This window comes from Pholcus phalangioides, unplaced genomic scaffold (assembly GCF_987345545.1).
Source record: "Pholcus phalangioides strain wild (caught in Gottingen) unplaced genomic scaffold, Ppha-v1.0 ptg000013l_1, whole genome shotgun sequence".
Classification (NCBI taxonomy): Eukaryota; Metazoa; Arthropoda; class Arachnida; order Araneae; family Pholcidae; genus Pholcus; species Pholcus phalangioides.
In genome coordinates this window covers 21,910,538-21,928,194 of record NW_028301606.1, presented here as the reverse complement: position 1 = coordinate 21,928,194, position 17,657 = coordinate 21,910,538, and the positions used below count along the sequence as shown (strand labels likewise).

Below are 17,657 nucleotides of genomic sequence, written 5' to 3'. Positions count from 1 at the left end.
GTTTCACTCATAGGCGGAGATAGATGTGAAAGTCTGGAGGGGGGGCACAATGATGTCAATTCACATATGCGCATATACATTAGATTAGTAGGCTCCACCTTTGACACTGTCTTCCCCCCCCCCCCCCCGTATCTTCGCCCATGGTTTCACTGTGAATATATAAGGAAGCTATACTAGATCAGAGTCTTCTGAACTTGTCTTATCGCACACACACACATAATATATATAATATTCTTCCACAAAAAGTTTTCCCCTCCCCATTGGCCCAGGTCCACTACTACTACCCACCTTTGTCCATTTCATTAAGGGGTGATATCACCCATTCAGAACTGGATCATTAAAAATCTTTTGTTTTGGAGCTATAAATTTGTGTAAAAATTTGTCTTAAAGGAGAAATGATTCTCCATATAAGTATTCAACCATCTGCCATAATTTTGTGATGCCAAACACGAATGAAAACATGTTTATGAATTTATAACCCACATTTTTAACAAAGAAAAATGGCTAATTGCATGTAATATGTAGTTTATTGGCCACAACACTTTATGAAAGTGTTCATAGTATTTATACTGCTTGACAGAAAAGAAAAACCTAATAAATCACAATACGCCAAAAATCGATACAAAACATTGGCAACAATACATTGTATACTTCAAAACTATGTACAATATTTACAAAGAAAACGGATATGATATTCTATATAATGTGGTTCTTATCAACAAATTAAATGGATTCCACATAAAAAAACACATTGGATCACCAATTTAGAATTAAAAATAGAAACATCGATACAAATTTATGTGAAAAAGTATTATTCGACAATGTTTAAAATGTTATAATTTCGAGAATGAATATTAAGTTTCTAAAAAGTTTCTTTTTTGGTGCTTTCAAAATTTGTGCAGTGTGTCATTTTATTGCTGACAATTTACCTTCAGAACCTTGGTATTAATCATTAGAGTGTTTGGCTGTCATTTCTATGAGACTTTTCCATTTTGCATTACAGTGATACCTCGGCCAACTAAAATAATTTGTTCCAGAATCACGATTGTCAGCCAAAACGTGATTTCATACACGTTTCAACAGAAAATTTGCTTCAGGTGCGGCCAAAAATTTAAAGATAAGTTTTATAAAACACTAAGCACTGCAAAAAAGACAAAAAACTGACTGAAAGCTTCATAATTAGATAGGAATGAGAATTCACAGGAAAATGAGAAGATAAAGATATTTTCATTTTATGTTTTATTTCCGTGTCTCATACTTATGCAGATGGAAAAGATTTTTTTGGCCAGTATTACAATATAAAGGTTCTTTTATGAAACTTGAAAAATACAACCAACAAGCACATCGGCTACATTCGAGTAAATATAACCAATAGGATTATCCGTTTTTTTTCAAGTTTTGTAAAAGAGGTTTTATCGAACTTTCAGTGTAATTTTAGCCTTAGAAAGAGCTAAGATCTCTCCGTTGGAAAAAAATCTCTTAGAACAGGGATTGTCAACCTTTCAGACATTGCTGGCCAAAAAACTTTCCATGAAGACAGCGGGCCACCAAGCCATACCGTGGTATTCTCCCGTTACTAAACAGGGTTTCCCAAATTACTGAACACTTTTATTCACTCTGAAATTATTTCTTTTATTAAAATTGAATTTTTATACATTTTGAAATAACCTCTTTCACTCTGATTGTGATTTTTAATTAATTATTTCTTTTATTAATTCTGAAATTATTTCTTCCATAATTTTATCAATAATTCTGAAATTATTTCTTCCATAATTTTATCAATAATTCTGAAATTACTCTCAATATTTCTGCAATTATTTCTTTCAGTACTGTAGTTAATTCTGTAGCTATTTTTTCATTAATTATAAATTTTAATCAATTATGAAATTATTTTTTCAAAATAATTTTCATTAAGGCGATTTCAGCATTTCTGTAAATTCCAATTATGTACACATAACAGCTGCCGAATTTCACCTCTCAAAATATATGAAATCATAGGTATCAAAAAACTGTTCTAGCTGTGGGCCCCCAGAGAATTTGTTACGACTGCCCTTTCGATATACCAAATGCACACATCACTATTGAATCTAGAAAGTACCTCACAGTTCTAAATACAGAGTTCAGTGGCATGTTTTTGTAATTTAATGGTTTTTCTATGTAAAGAAGCTATTTTCTCAAAATGGTTGGCAGGCTACAGAAAAAGCTGCAAGGGCTACATTTGGCCTGTGGGGCCATAGGTTGAAGACTCGTCTTAGACTGTCTAGTCTCACTGTAAAGAATACTGAAAACACACATCCAAGAATATTCTCTCCTTTTTTTAACGCATTTTCACTTTGCCTAGTCATGTATTTTAAAAACTGGAGCAAAAAAATTTTTAGAAGAGAAATATAAAATGATTTTGGGGCAGACATAAATTAATCAGGTTTGAAAAATAGTAATTCTGATGATGCTAGCATGGAAATTCAGCCCACAATGCTTGACTGCAGCAAAAAATTGCTACTGCAGGGAGTCCCCCCGTCGAGGGTTTAGCGCACCAACCTCTCGATGAGTATAAAAAAACAAGCCTGCCGTTCGGAATCTGCAATAAATTGTAGGTCCCGGTCTAATTAGCCCTCATATGCAGAAAATGACAGTGGTGCGACAAAAATGACCGATCAGCCCACAATGCTGCTATGTTATGTGAGCGTGTGCATCCACGTCAACTAAAACATTCATTAGCAAATTTGTATTTGTAAGCCAAGTTGTTATCAAAGGCATCACTGTATATTTATATAATCAGACATTTCATAAGACAGGGCAATAAATGAACACTGCACATATTGTGTACACTATACATTAATGTATTTTAATTTTCTACAGATGGCCCATTTATATCCTCCCTCTAAATTTGCCCCGTCCATGTCACTGCACATTGACAAGGAAACAGGTTTTTAGGTACTATACATGCAGATTATTCTACCCTCTCACAATTTGCGGATTACTCCGTTCACAAATATAAATGGGTAAAAACAAACAAACAATACCGTGGTCGGAAAATACTTATTTGATGTAAACAAATCTTAAAATACCACTGGACTAGAACTCAATGAATCTATTATTACATGTTATCCTTTATCTTAAGGGAATAATATCTGAAATCACATAATCAAGATCTTAATACAGACAGACCATACTAATACAAGTAACACTCGTCAAATTTCACAAATGACCAATTTTTAATCCTAAACTACTGCAACCTATCGACATGCTTTGATATATATATATTTTAATTTGAACATCTTGGTAGTGAATAAATACTATTAAAATTATTTCTTTTACAATTTTCCACACAAAACAAACACCACAGCTATGCATAACATTTCATTTTTCAACAACTTTTCTGTTTACTTAAAAATCCTTAATGTAAGGTACAGCGGGGAGTAGCTGGAATTGTAACTACTCAGACTAGAGAATGAAAGAAAAAAAAAAATGCTCCTTTGTATCTGCGATAAGAAAACAAAGTGCACACGCACACACACATACATACACAAAGACCTTTATGGCACAGTTATATACATGACAAGCACATACACAAACACACATAATGACAATGATCCATGCATTATTTGGCATGATTGAAATGATAAATGTTTTATATATGGCATATTTATGAGAAATCATGTCTAAAGATTTTTCCTCTCAACATAAGGGGGGAAGGAAACAATTAAAAGATGAGGAAACTGTGAATTTTTACTCAATTGAAATTCAATGAACAAAAAATTTACACTATAATAGATGCCTGAATTCCATAAAATAAGAAAGAATTCTTTTCCTCTTTGAACGTGAAAAGCTCTCATGAAAGTGTGTCATTGTTTTCTCTTGATAAACTTGTTCAATTCTTTTAATAAAATAAAATCTGTTATATATTTTTTGTTTTTAACCCATAAATTACTCTCCCATTGTAAATAGATTACGAGCATAATACACTGCTTAATCACTTTTTGATTTGTGATATTAGGGAAAAAGAATTTTGTTCTTGTGCATAAAGAAAAGTATAATTCTGATTATTTGGGCATTTCAAGGGTTAATACACTGGACAAGACAAATGACTTATAACCTTTAAGGAGCTTCATTTATTTATTAAAAAATAATATGAACTAAATAACTAGTAGTATAATCATACCTACATGGCCACAATCTCCACAAAATTGATCTAGATTTATTTTTCAAAGTTAAATTTTTTTAGAGGGCTCTCTAGCTCATTTTTCTCTCTCAATTACTTCTAATTTTCTTCACAAATCATGTGTTTTTACTCACACAAAACATTTTAAATTTTCCTAATTAACATCTTTTAACCACACAGTTTATGAATGATGAGTGTTATATAATGACACTAAATACTTCGATAAAATGAAACTTTGTGACAGTAAAAGAAAACTTATAGTTTACAAAAAAGGGAAATATTAAAGGAAAAAAATTATGCCTTACTGAGAAATATAGCAATGGAACCATTTTTTGGTGAAAAGAACATATATGACCAGAAAAAAGTTTCTCAGAATTCTGAACAATGACACTAAACAATACAGCTTGACATAATTCTTTTAAGAAACTTCTGATTAGTATATTTGTCTTTTATCCAAGAAAAAAAACCTAAATAAAAAGTAACAAGTGTAAAAAACATATGATATACAAATGTAACTTGGCATCAGTTATCTCAAAGCTGCAACACATAAGTTTCGGACATCAAACATATCAATGTTCTACAACAGAATATATTAATAAATCATTGCGTACAAAAATGACTGAGAATTTGTATATTTAAAAAATGACTGGGGTTCTTTTTTTTTAAATAAAATAGATTAATAACCAGAACTAGATACTAAAAAAATATTTTTTTTTCTCTGAAACATCATATTACTAATAAACTGTAACATGTTATGATAGCAAGCACTTTTAAAAATAGGACAGAAGTAGTGATCAATTTTTATCTTTCGTTTTTATCTCTTCCAAATTAAAGTTCAATTACTCAGCCCTTTACATCTTCAAACCTTTTGCTAAGTTTCGTTGCTCTTGTTCATAGAACTGCAAAGAAAGAAGTAATGATGAGAAAGAAACACATCTCTACAATCAAAAATTTATACATATATTTAAATATAGAATACCACATAAATTGTGACATTCACCAATTTCTGTTAACACATTAAATAAAACTCAAATTGTCATTCAGAATTTCCAAAACAGTATTAATCCTTTAAGTGGCACAGCAGGAAATAAGTAAAACTCTTTTAAAAAATGCCATATCTTTTTCAATGAAATAAGCTTTCTTCCGATTTCCAGCAGGTGTGAACTTTGGGGTATAGGAGGAAAGTGTTCCATTGAGTATCATGTCATGGTGGCCTCATTCAATTTGATCATTTTTGTCACACCACAGTCATTTTCGGCACATGAGGGATAATCGGCTGGGGCCAACAATTTATTGTTGATTCCAAATGGCAGCATTCAACATTTTTGCCTTTTTTTATACTCCCTGAGAGGTTGATGCGCTAACCCCTAGGACTCTTCTAGCTTCAAGGAGGACTGACAAGGATGAACTGGGTTTTGAACTGATTACATCTCTAAATATCCTTTGGTACTTAGGTGAGCATCTTATCAACCAGGGGTACTGCGCTCCTATACAGAAATCAACTTCACAAAATATCTGGGCTTGTCAATGCTAACATAAGAGGTTTATAAAAGGGTAAGATATCTTATGAATGCCACTTAAATGGTTAAAAAAATATTCCTGATATGTGACTAAGTGATATGCATCTTTTGACATGAATAATAAAACACTTTCCTTACCATACATCATTGCTTAGATCTTTCGGAGAACCAACATTTGTGGGTAATGAAGATCTTCACTGTAACCATTTTGCTGCGACTCCTTAAACTGCAATAGAGTGAATGTAATCATTTACAAATTTAATTATTTTTCAATGTGGCTTCAAGAATTATTTTATTATGCTTTTTACACAATAATAATAATAATGACAAGATTGAAAAAAAAATCTTACCTTGCAATGAATATCCCAAACGTGAGTGTCATATACCATTATGCGCTCAATGTAGAACCTCCTTTTAGCAACATCAAAAAACTGTTGAAATGTGGTTCCTCTTGTAGGAGCCAATACAACTGCCAGACCCTGAAACAATATAGAAATTTTGTTGCATAAGAAAAATGTAGAATAAAGAAGGCTGCAACATTGCAAACAGGAAAAAAAGAAATCTTTTAACAATTTTGTAGTTACAAAAACTGGAAAAACATTGTTATAATTGTTTCAATGCTAAATATGTACTCACATTGTCCTTCAGAATTTTCCAAATAGTGTTCACAAGTGGTTCTCGACCCTCATCAAAATAAACACTGGAAAATATAATTATTTCTCATTAAGATACATTTATTAGAGAAAAAACCACTCGTGAAAAACAAATTTTGCAAAAGGCAATATTTTGGATATTTAATAACAAAGGAACACACACCAAGTACCTTGTTGATAAGTTGATTATTTTTACAATTAAAATTCTGATTTGTTTAGCAATGATTGTACCTCAATGTCAAACAAAGTAAATATTCTTCCAGAAGAAAAATTTGCATAATAAAAAAAATTGTGTTAACAAGACAAACTACAGTCAGTTGACACTCAACAACAACAAACCATGGCCCCTGCTGTCCCTACAAGGGATATAAGCTGGTTATTCAAAAGAATATGGCTCATGGCAGGAAAAATCTGTGGATGTCCACCCAGGATTAGAGGATAAGTTCATGAAAATGAGTTGGTTTGTAAAATTGAAAAGTGATAATACTATTCAGATAAAGACTGCAATCAATTACACTATCAATGCAAAAATAGCTCACCAATCTGCACAAATCACTACATCAAAACGTGCACGACAATCTGTCAAGTCTTCATCAACATCCCACCTTATTGATCTAAAAAATATTTAGATAACATTTTCTATAGAAAAAAGTTGAAAAATTGTATAAACTCATCAATGTAAAAATGATCTGTTTTGAAAATAGATTCAAAATTATATAAAGGTAGAATCTTACCTTGGAACGACTAAGGTAGCACCAAAATATTCATGGTTACGATCGATAATAAGCTGAATATCTGATGAAGTTAAGGTAAAGGTTTCAATTTTAAAATCAAAGTTGTTTACAAAATCAAAAAACACCTTTATTGAAAATTTAATACAAATAAAAAAAACACCTTTATTGAAAATTTAATACAAATCAAAAAACACACAGTAATTTAATCTTAATATTCCAGGGACCAAATATCTGATCTCGTAAAAAAATATAGTCTTTTACAATGAAAAAGCAAAGTGGACAAAGTTGTTTAACATTATTAAGATTTTACAAGCTTTAAAACACAGATATCAGATCAGAGAGAATAAAGTAAATCCATAAACATGACACATTTGTTATAACGACCACCCCATCATTACAAAGAAAATAGCCATTATATTGGAAGTTTGAAAAAAAAAATTTACTTCTTAAAAGAAATTACATGCTTGGACGAAATAAAAAATTATTTTATTCATTGTTATGTAAACAGTTGCAATTAATCAATTGCATACATCCGTATGCGTGTGCCTAATTCCTCAATAACAAAGATCAAGGTTAACCACAGCCACCTCGTTGGGCATTTTGCCTGTTGTGGCGTTGTATTTGTATTTGTATTTGTATAATTTTGTTTGACAAGGTCAAATGAATTTGTCAATTTCTTTGAAAAAAAAAAGAGTAAGGGCAGAGATGAATTTGGACATTGTATTGGATTGAATGGTCTTTATAGGTCATTATATTCGATTTATAACATGGGATGAATTGGAAAACATTTAGGACTTATCATACCAGTTCATTATAATAAAATGACCACAATAATGCATGATCGTTACAATAAGCATTGACTGTACTTTTATTCTAATCATGCAGAACAGATTCCTGAAAACATAAATGCTAATATTCCTTTAATCAAATCATCACACTGAAATTTTTGCCTTGAAAGAAAAAGTTTTATACACAAAACACTTACCATTGCAACATATGCATATAAACTACCTATCTGAAAAATTGCGAAAAAAAATTGCAAAAGGATACTTTGCACAGCACGAGAATTTCCATCTGTTATAAATACTTCTTTTGCACCAGCAGTGGCTGCAATCTGTTTTAAAATTTTATTTTATTATGTTTTATAAAACAAAAATGTTGTAATGTTATAATTTTTTATTTATGAAAATACAACTCACGTACAAGATCTTCAAAGTTTTGTAAAACAATTTTGGTTTTTTTACATAAATTCTAGGATAGTCATGTAATTGTGTGAAATGAAATGCAAAAAAGAAAAATAATGTCTTTCTATAAATTTTTGACTGAAACAGTTAAAAATTGTTTTATAACTGAAATAAATGCATAAAAGAGGAATTACAGCAGTTCAAAACATGGGTGCCATGATTTTTACAGGTCAAATAAAAACCAAATAATTTCCAGGGCCGAATATGCACTGATGAAATCAATTTGAAATTCTCTTCTATTTTATTTCTAAAAGAATATAAAACAAATCTTCAATACAGAGGTCTATATGAATGTCAGCCAATATTAATAAATCATCTCATTTTATTTTATATACATGTCTACATATTACATTAAAATCCATGTAATATGTATTGTACTATAATAAAGCAAAACCTATGTACAGGGTGCGAAGTTCTTAGACACCTTTTATCTTTTGAACTGTTGGTTATAGAAGCATATACTTTTAATTAGAAAAAGTATTCAAATAACATGTCCATCTCAGATATGTCACTTATTTCACTAGGGGCAGTATAAGTATTGAGATACAAAATTTAATTTTTATGCGGTTCCCTTGTCCTTCTAATTAGAAAGTAATTGTTCTGTTTCTCCCCGATGCAACAAAAAAATTGTCAGTTTCTAAATGCAATATTCACTGAGATATTCAAATTTGAAAAATGGAAGAACTTTGGGGAAAAAACAGCTTTAAATGTGGGTGAAATGGTTTATCCATATTTAATATGCTGTTTTCCCCCCAAATTTCCTGTTTTTTGAATTCGAATATCTCAGTGAATATTGCTTTTAGATACAATTTTCGTTGTTGCCATCAGGAGAGACAGGGCAACAACTTTCAAATTGGAAGTTAGAGGACAGGAGGCTACATAAAAAACTAAATTTTGTATCTCGATATTATACAGCCCATGGTGAAATAAATTATATATCTGAGATAGACATGCTATTTGGATACTTTTTCTAATCAAAAAAAGTATGTTTCTATAACCAACGGTTCAAAAGGTAAAGGTTGTCTAAGAAAGTAACTTCACACCCTGTAAAATGATTTTGTAGGGACCCAGAAAAAAAATATTGTTATAGACAATATTGTTGTCGCCTGGCAGTCCAGTGGTTAGGGAGCTAGCTTCTGACTGTGCAGGTCTGGGTTCGAATCCCGGTTCCGGCACGGATGTCTACTAACACACTAACAAATCCCCTGGACAGATTGTAAAGATCTCTTGGGAATATGTGATGATCAGATAATTTAATAATAATTTAGACATTATGTTATTGTTATAGACAGTTTTAGAGCATTTGCTCTATTTCCTATTGAATAGGAATTCCACCAGGACCAAAGAAAATATTGTTATAAATAGGTATATTGTTATACACAGGTTTCACTGCATATAATATACAATGAAATATTTTCTGAATGAACTGAGATGTGAGCACTCACTTTGATGATAAACACCATTTATTAAAAAAAAATAATAACTTGGGTTCTCTGTATATCCTATGCTCAAACAATAACACATTCTGCTAATGAGAATTAGCAGAATTCTCATTAATGTTCATTTCAATAGTACTAGACATATCCCCCATGCAATATGGGTTTAAAAAAAATTATGGTTTTTTGTTGATGACACTTACAGACATACCACTTAACCCAGTCATTCCAGCTCCAAGTTCACAAACACTCTTTCCCCTAAAAAGAATAAAGAAATACCATTACCATATTGCATTAAAATTACAATGGGTGAATAAATTAATAACATAGTGAATATTTGCCTTTAAGAGTCCTACTCTGAAACTATGCAATCTAGCACAGAGCTTCATATCATTTAACAGTTAACTCAATTGAACAAAATTTTTAGCAGGATTCTGCATTATGATTGGACATAAACATTTCTTGACTTGTCATAGATCAAAAGCTACATTAAACAAGCTGCTTCATCCCTATGATTGCTGTAGTGATAACAGATAGTGTCAGTGGATAGCAAAAATATCTATTCAATTGCTGCATGACATATATTGTCTCAAGTAAGAAAAATATCAGTTGGTTTCAACAAAACTTCTAGACCACAAATCAACTGCCCAGAAAAAGTATCGGCACTTGAAATCATATGTCCACAACATTGTCTGAACAATAATATCAAATACGGCAACAGGTTTTAAAAACCAAAGTAGAAGGAAATGCAATCTACCCAAAGAGTTCTTTATTCTTCATACAATAGAATGTCAAAACCTCCTCCGATGGCCATATGCCTAATGAGAGAGAAGCAAAAGCATTAATGCATTGTTTAAATAAAATTATACAGAAAAAATTGGTTAGATTTTCAACAAAAATTTTGTAAATTTCAAAAATGCTTTGCAATTCAACACATGTTAATTGCCAATTTTTTTCAGATAAAATAAATTGGAATTAAAAAATTTTAAGTGACTTTACATACTAGTGGCTTTGAAAAAGACATTTTAATAAATACTTTTTTCGATCAATTTTAATCATTTTTTTAGGACAATACTATAATTTGCTGTGTCTGTGATCTGAGGACTATATTAGGGAAAAAACATCAGAATTTTTTGGTGAGAATTATAGAACGCTGCAGATTGTATGAAACTTTCATAATGAGAAACATCAAAAAGTAGATGTTAGTCTAGAAGAATTTAGAGGAAAATGTAAAAAACACTATTATGGGAATTTTTACTGCAGAACATTTCCAGTCAGCTGAGCGCTTGTTGCAAAGCAATAAAAAACATTTTGCTTTGTGGCTGAGACATAGGAATAAAAATAACTATTTTTAATTAATAGATAGCCTTTCCAAAAGATGAAGATGATGTAGTCCTATTGATGCAACGAGAAGAATCAAAAAATTTTCCTACAGAATTGTGACACAACTTAATCATTTTATAGCTAGAAGTTTGAGTGTTTCCCTACTAAGAACTATTAGATATCTATATATATTTAATGTATAGAGCATTATGTGCAGGATTCATGGGTTATGTACAGGAAATAATAGAAGTAAGAAAGAAATCATATACTGTAAATATCTGAAATATTTTTGAAGGGATAAATTTGGAGTTAAAATTTTTTTCCATATTAGTTTGCATAATGTAAAATTTGTAACTTACAAACATTGCCTGTGTTATCAAATCCTCTCAAGTCTTCACATGTGATCTTGTCTGATAATAACCTGGGGAATAAATATCAGACAAGTTTTAACCATATGTATGTACATGTACACAAGCATGCCTGCATATAATGAAGTTGCATATAGAACATGCCAACATTGGCTTGAAGCTTGTCAATAGTGATGAATGTTCAGTTTTGCAATGGACGGGGGGGGGGGCAACATAATCATAGTGCAATGAAAAAAAAATCATTCAAAAATTTAATTTTGAAAAAAAATTGAAAGTTCATTAAATGCAGCACCTCATTGGTGTACTGGAACATAGAAGGCTTGTGGCACATTAGCCCCCCCCCCCCCGCCTCCTGAAGCAACTTGCTGAGGTCCCTTAATAATTCATGAAAATTCAATGCAATCCCAACCTGCATACGCTCTCGTGGGCCATATATACAGACTTCTAGCAACTTTGGACCCTTCCCCATCCCTGTTTTTTTTTCATATTAGAAGCTCCTACGGTACCTACGATAAAACATCCTTTCAGACACAAGTTTTACGAGCTTGATCATGCACTACGCAAATGAAGGCAGGTCCAGGCCTGTCACGCTGAACCACTAAAAAATCTTGTTTTTAGCGAACAGCATGAAGTGGTTTTAACGGAAACAAGTTTTTGACAGCATGAAGTGGTTTTAACGGAAACAAGTTTTTGTGCACTTGGTCATCGAGCAGAGCGGCAAGTTTTACAGATTGCCTTCCATACACAGACAAAACCAATCAGCTCCAGAGTGTGTCTTCTCTCGAACTCTCTCACGCGTGTATTTACCATGACAAATTCACCATTATGGTAAAGATCGAGATGCAATTAAAAAATAATAATAAAAATAAGTAAAACACAGCAAGAAAGTCAAAGACTAGATTTTTTTTTTAAAAACCGATTTCCATAGTATTGAGAGTGTCTCCCGTAGCTCCGTAGTTTATTGCAGTCGTCCGTAGAAACTACGGGCAATCTGTAGCAGAGGGCAACTCTGCACATCTGATATTCGTATAACAACTGTAATTATTGAACATTGCCAACTTCAATGAAATCATAAGAAATTATTCATATACATTTTAAAGGATATTATTATTTTATCCCATAAAGACAAACTTCATTACATAAGAGAAAAGAACAGAATTGTTTTTTCTATAAATATGTGATTTACTTTATTTCATGAAATTGATTTGATTACTTGATATACATTTACAATTTTTTTTATTTTCTCTGTTGCTATTTTTTTTTTACAAATAAGAATAGAGAAACATTTTGTGAAGAAGACTATATAATCTCACATATTTATCATATTGAATATTTTTTTTGAGAAATTCATTTTAACCCATGGTAATTTGCAGTAGTACTTCATTTCCCACGATTCGTGAGTTTTTGGTGATTTTAGCAATAATTGGAAACTTTACTCAGCTTTGATATCATATTTGGCATTAATTGGCAATTTCTAGTAAGCTATTTTTCTCAAGAAAATATGATCACATTGAAAGTGCAAGGACCGAGGGATTTTTAATTTCTGCAAAGCAATAGTTTTGTATTTTTAGGGATTTTTCTATAAAGATACAGAAAATCTGCAGAATCTGGTTCCTGACAGAAAGATTTTTGGTAACGCTAAAAAAATTTGAAGGCTTCTGAGTGAATCAAAAGCATTAGCACCTATGTATGCTTGTCCAGCCACATTTCAATCAAATCACTTTAATATTACTCTAGTAATGCGTCATGAGCCTCTAATGCATTTAAGACACACCAATCTGATTTTTCTGGTCAAAGGGTGTTTTTGACAAGAAAAATCAGATCGTTGCGTCTTGTTTCTTATTGCACCTAGCTAACAGAGTGATCATGTTTACATTGATACAGAAGCAACAAAAATTATTCTACGAGAGTAATATTTAATAGAGAGTACAATTATATACACTCACTCTTCATACAAGCGCAGAAGTCATTGTTGCAAGTTATTAAATTTATATAATATCATAAGTTTAATTGAACATTTAAATTTTTTGAAATCTTCCTTATTCCCCTTATTATTATCATAACGAAATCTTACACGTACCACCCATAGTTTTATCACAAAGACTTAAGGCTTATATATATGCCCGTGGCAGTTAGGGGATTAATCATTCACATAACTCTACGGCTTTAAAATAAACCATTTACAATTTTGAGAAGCTCATAAATTCTCAAACAAACGAATAGAGAACATTTTTTTCCTATCAAGGCACTCTAGAAATAATCACATTTTTTGAGAGAAACTGAACATAAGAAAGGTAATGTACCTTATTTTGAGTTTCAGACGTGGCTCCTCAAAGCACGAGCATAAGTACCATCGTCCCTTTTGGTTATCATAATTCAGCTCATCTATGGACAACAAGTGGACTAAGCCAAAAGACGAAAACTGACGAATCGAACCTGGGCAAGATGATTGGTTGACCCTTCCTTCTTGAAAAGCCTGGAGAGGTAATTAACATCATACTTAGATATTTTATTTTTAAATCACAAAGCACTGAATGAGATTTTGAAAAATGAATAAATGCACGAAAGAGTAAAATACGTGAAAATCAGTGTGGTAAAGTATGTATATTGTATTTCATGCTGAGTAGCGAGCGCAGATCCAAGGGTATGTGTAAGAAAGGGTGATTTATTTTGCAGGTTTGTGGGATCATGCTATATTTTAAAGGACAGACAAAGTTTTCCCGTATTATTTGGCTTTTGGGAGGAGTCTTGCATTTACTCAATACAAAGCTAAATCCCTTTATAAACATATTGTTTTTTAATCTTGTGTGGAATCGCCTATAGTCCAATTCTAATATTAAACTCCTCTAAATACAACAATACCCTTTACTATGGTGAATCTATGATACTATGATGATATTTTCTTAAATACACCATTTTTTTTTTGCTCAAAATATGCTTCAATACATTTTTTAACTTATCACATATTTTAGTTCGTTTTAGATGACTAATGATATTAGTATTTAGTACCACCCAATCACAGAAAGAATTGATGAAGTTTTCAGTATCGCTACTTTTTGTGTAATATACCAAAGTGTATTGCGATAAACCTCTTCACAGGGACAAGACATCTAACTGAATTTTATCAATTAAAATTTTTTGTGGCAAATAAATGCTCAAAAAGCATAATTTTTGGTAATATAGGAAAACGTCTCAATATAACTATATTCTGCAGACCAAGAAAGATATTGTTGTAGAGGGGTTATTCCTATATTAAGAGGAAGAATTACCACCCAGGCACCACCAAATTTATGCTGTTGTTATCCCTCCTGAATTGGCGTTGTTAGTACCTCCGATAAAATGTACTTCAAGGATTTATTCACAGAAAAAAAAATCCAATTCATTGGTCAATGAATGAAATTCAGCTAGTTCTTTTCACCCTGTAAAGTAGTTTCATAACACTTTTGTGCACAACAAAGAAAAGTAGCTTCCAGCAACTTCATTAACACTTTTGGAGAGCAGATTGTGCAAAACACTGGTGTTATTATACACCATCAAAAGAACAGAATCTGTTGAGGAATTAAAAAATATGTTGAAGGTGATTTTGATACATGCACAACTTACGGCCCGCAGGGAAAATCCTCAGAGTCCTCTGATGTAACATGCAACCTCAAACCAAATTCTAATAAAAATGAATTGAATGACTGTATTTCATACTTGTATTGTTTGGTATTTTTTTATGTGTTAGTGCATGTTCACCCCCCCCCCCCCCCTTCGGCAGCTGGGCCCTAAGCCAGACTTTTCAGGGATCCCCTCTATGGTAAATTTATAGCGTGAAAAAAAATTAATGAGAATCGTCCTGAGCCGGAGCCCTGTCAGCCTCACTCTTGTGGGGCGCCATGTGCTGTTGATTAAACAGTGGTTATCCAACATGTCACCCTCTTCTGCTATGGATTCTAATGGGTCAGTGATTAAAATCACACCACCATCCAGATTAGTTAGGTTCCCGCTATGGTGGTCATAGTGACAGACTTGCTTTGCGAGGACCCAGATTCAAACCGGACTGACGTGGTAGTGACGGTCGGCTGAAGTTGGTTTTCTGTGGTTTCCAACTTACGAATGGAAGTCGATCTCCCTGTTAAAAGGTCTTGCCACAGAGAGCAACAGGCATACAATGGTAAAATCTTCAATCATTACACTTCACTCATGGTTAGAAAAATTGATGGCAGCGCTACACATAACAAACATTAAATAGAAACAAATTTTTTGTCAGGTTTACAACACGGGCACACATATTCCAACATGTACCTATTCATTAGAAGTTCCGCAGAGGAATATGGACGAGGTGCATGTCTGGTTCGATAGCAATAGATTAGTTAGGTCCGGCATAAAAAAAATATGTCGATTTCAGTTTAAAAGTTTTACTATGTAATATGAAATGAAAAAAACAACAAAAACATTCAGTAATGAAATATTTCATTTGATGGCGTCCAGCCACTATTTATGAAGGAAGTGGCCCTCAACAGGGAACTGAATCATCTAAGTGGTCCACACTCTTAAAAAAAAAGGTTGAGCAGCCCTGGGCTGTATCTTTCTGTGGGATACCAGAGAATAGAAAGGTTTAGAAAAATTTTTAAAACCATAGAAAGATTCCATTAAATTGGATACAGCGAACCAAACTATTCACGGATCGTTACAGCGAGGTTTTATTGCAAATATAGCACATATTATTAGCTAACGGTAATTAAATGGTTTGTATTGTATACCAGCTGTACATGATTAAACTTAGATAACTGAATGTTTACGGAAACCGATGAAGTTTATTAGGAAAAAAACAGGTCTAATCGCTCGGTGGAAAATAATAAAACGCGGATTTGACAAAATAAATGCACATTTTGTATTTGTTACCCCCTGTAATGTAGATACAAAAATAGCCATCTTTAGTTGCTATAAATAGCATCTAACCTCCGGGAAGAGCAAGCATCTTTTTTTTTTTTTTTGACACCGTCATATGGCTTTCCGACTAATCGGTATGTGATAGCAACGGCGTGAATAACAGAATGAAACTAAAGATGACGAACCTTTGCGAGCATCTTCCATCGCATCTTCGCAACCGACAGCTCAGATCTCGATTTTTTGGTTAGGCCTTCGCATCGCCTGTCACAAACGTCAACATCCATAACTGTTTAGAGAAAAACTCAAAACAACAACGACGCCACCGTTGCCAGATATGAAAAACCAAATTCCCGAAAATCAAAAGTCAAAGGTCAACGTAATGTCTCAAGGAAGAAACAAAAAAAAAAAAAAAAAAAAAATTAAATGAATCAATGATTTTTTATTACAGATTTTTAAAAACTAATAAAAAATTTGTCCATTCATTTTATAAATAATGTAATAGCTTCCACCATTTCGCAATATTTCTGTTGATTGACAGATTTGAAAATAATAATATCTTTCGAAAAATCTGAGAAACGAATGTGCTGACATCTACCATCGTATCAGAGACCTATGCAGCTTCAAATAGTTACTTTACTCAACAATAGATAACACTAGCAGTTCTATCTTGTGTATTATTATTATTATTCAAAGAATTTTCGTTGGGCCGTTCATAGATGGCAGTGAAAAACGCAGTGCAATGTCGTTAATAATACTAAAATCATTAATATGTAAATTTTATTAACTAATTGTCATTAGTAATTATGTGTTTAATTAATTTATGAAAAATTTAAAAAAAAATTGAATACCATACTATGAATACTACATTGTGCCGGACTACATTATAGTGCCGGACTCGTGATGCGAGGATCCGGGTTCGATCCCCACAGTGGTGGTCGGCTGAAGTTGGTTTTCTGTGGTTCCCAACTTCAAGGCGCAAATGCGAGCCGATCTCCCCGTTAAAAAGTCTCGCCACAGAGAGCAACAGTCCTACAACGGTAAATCATTCAACCATAACACTTCACTCATAGTTAGAAAAACTGGGGGCAGATGACAGCACTACACATAACAAGCATTACACAGAAACAAACTTTACGTCAGGTTGCACTACACGTACACGCACATTCCCGCATGTACCGATTCGTTGGGGGGTTCCGCGGGGGGGGGGGGTGCATGTGTGGTGTAGCAGTGGTAGGTAGGGCCTCCAAAAAATGGCTCGGGGATCCATGATGTTCTTAAGTCAGCCACCTCGTTGGGCAATTTGCCTGTTGTGGCGTCGTATTTGTATTTGTATTTGTATTTG

The 17,657-nt window shown here is 32.6% G+C and overlaps 1 protein-coding gene across 1 annotated transcript; it reads right to left on the bottom strand.

Moving 5' to 3' along the window:
- Positions 1-510: 510 nt before the first annotated feature.
- LOC149078767 (calmodulin-lysine N-methyltransferase) lies at positions 511-16,651 on the bottom strand. Its single transcript, XM_089240877.1, has 12 exons — positions 16,501-16,651; positions 13,744-13,916; positions 11,432-11,493; positions 10,507-10,567; positions 9,953-10,007; positions 8,120-8,183; positions 7,070-7,130; positions 6,875-6,949; positions 6,319-6,382; positions 6,033-6,161; positions 5,821-5,908; positions 511-5,061 (listed from the first exon to the last, which is right to left on the bottom strand). The coding sequence occupies exons 1-11, from the start codon at positions 16,597-16,599 to the stop codon at positions 5,834-5,836; spliced, it is 918 nt and encodes a 305-aa protein (XP_089097003.1). The 5' UTR covers positions 16,600-16,651; the 3' UTR covers positions 511-5,061; positions 5,821-5,833.
- Between the last annotated feature and the right edge of the window lie 1,006 nt (positions 16,652-17,657).

Excerpts from the sequence above, each read along its gene's own strand:
- LOC149078767 (XM_089240877.1), bottom strand. The coding sequence starts at position 16,599 with ATGGATGTTGACGTTTGTGACAGGCGATGCGAAGGCCTAACCAAAAAA. Across the intron at positions 8,184-9,952 it reads CTGGGTTAAGTGGTATGTCT|ATTGCAGCCACTGCTGGTGC; the intron begins GTAAGTGTCATC and ends ATTTTAAAACAG. Across the intron at positions 6,383-6,874 it reads GTAGTGATTTGTGCAGATTG|TGTTTATTTTGATGAGGGTC; the intron begins GTGAGCTATTTT and ends TATATTTTCCAG.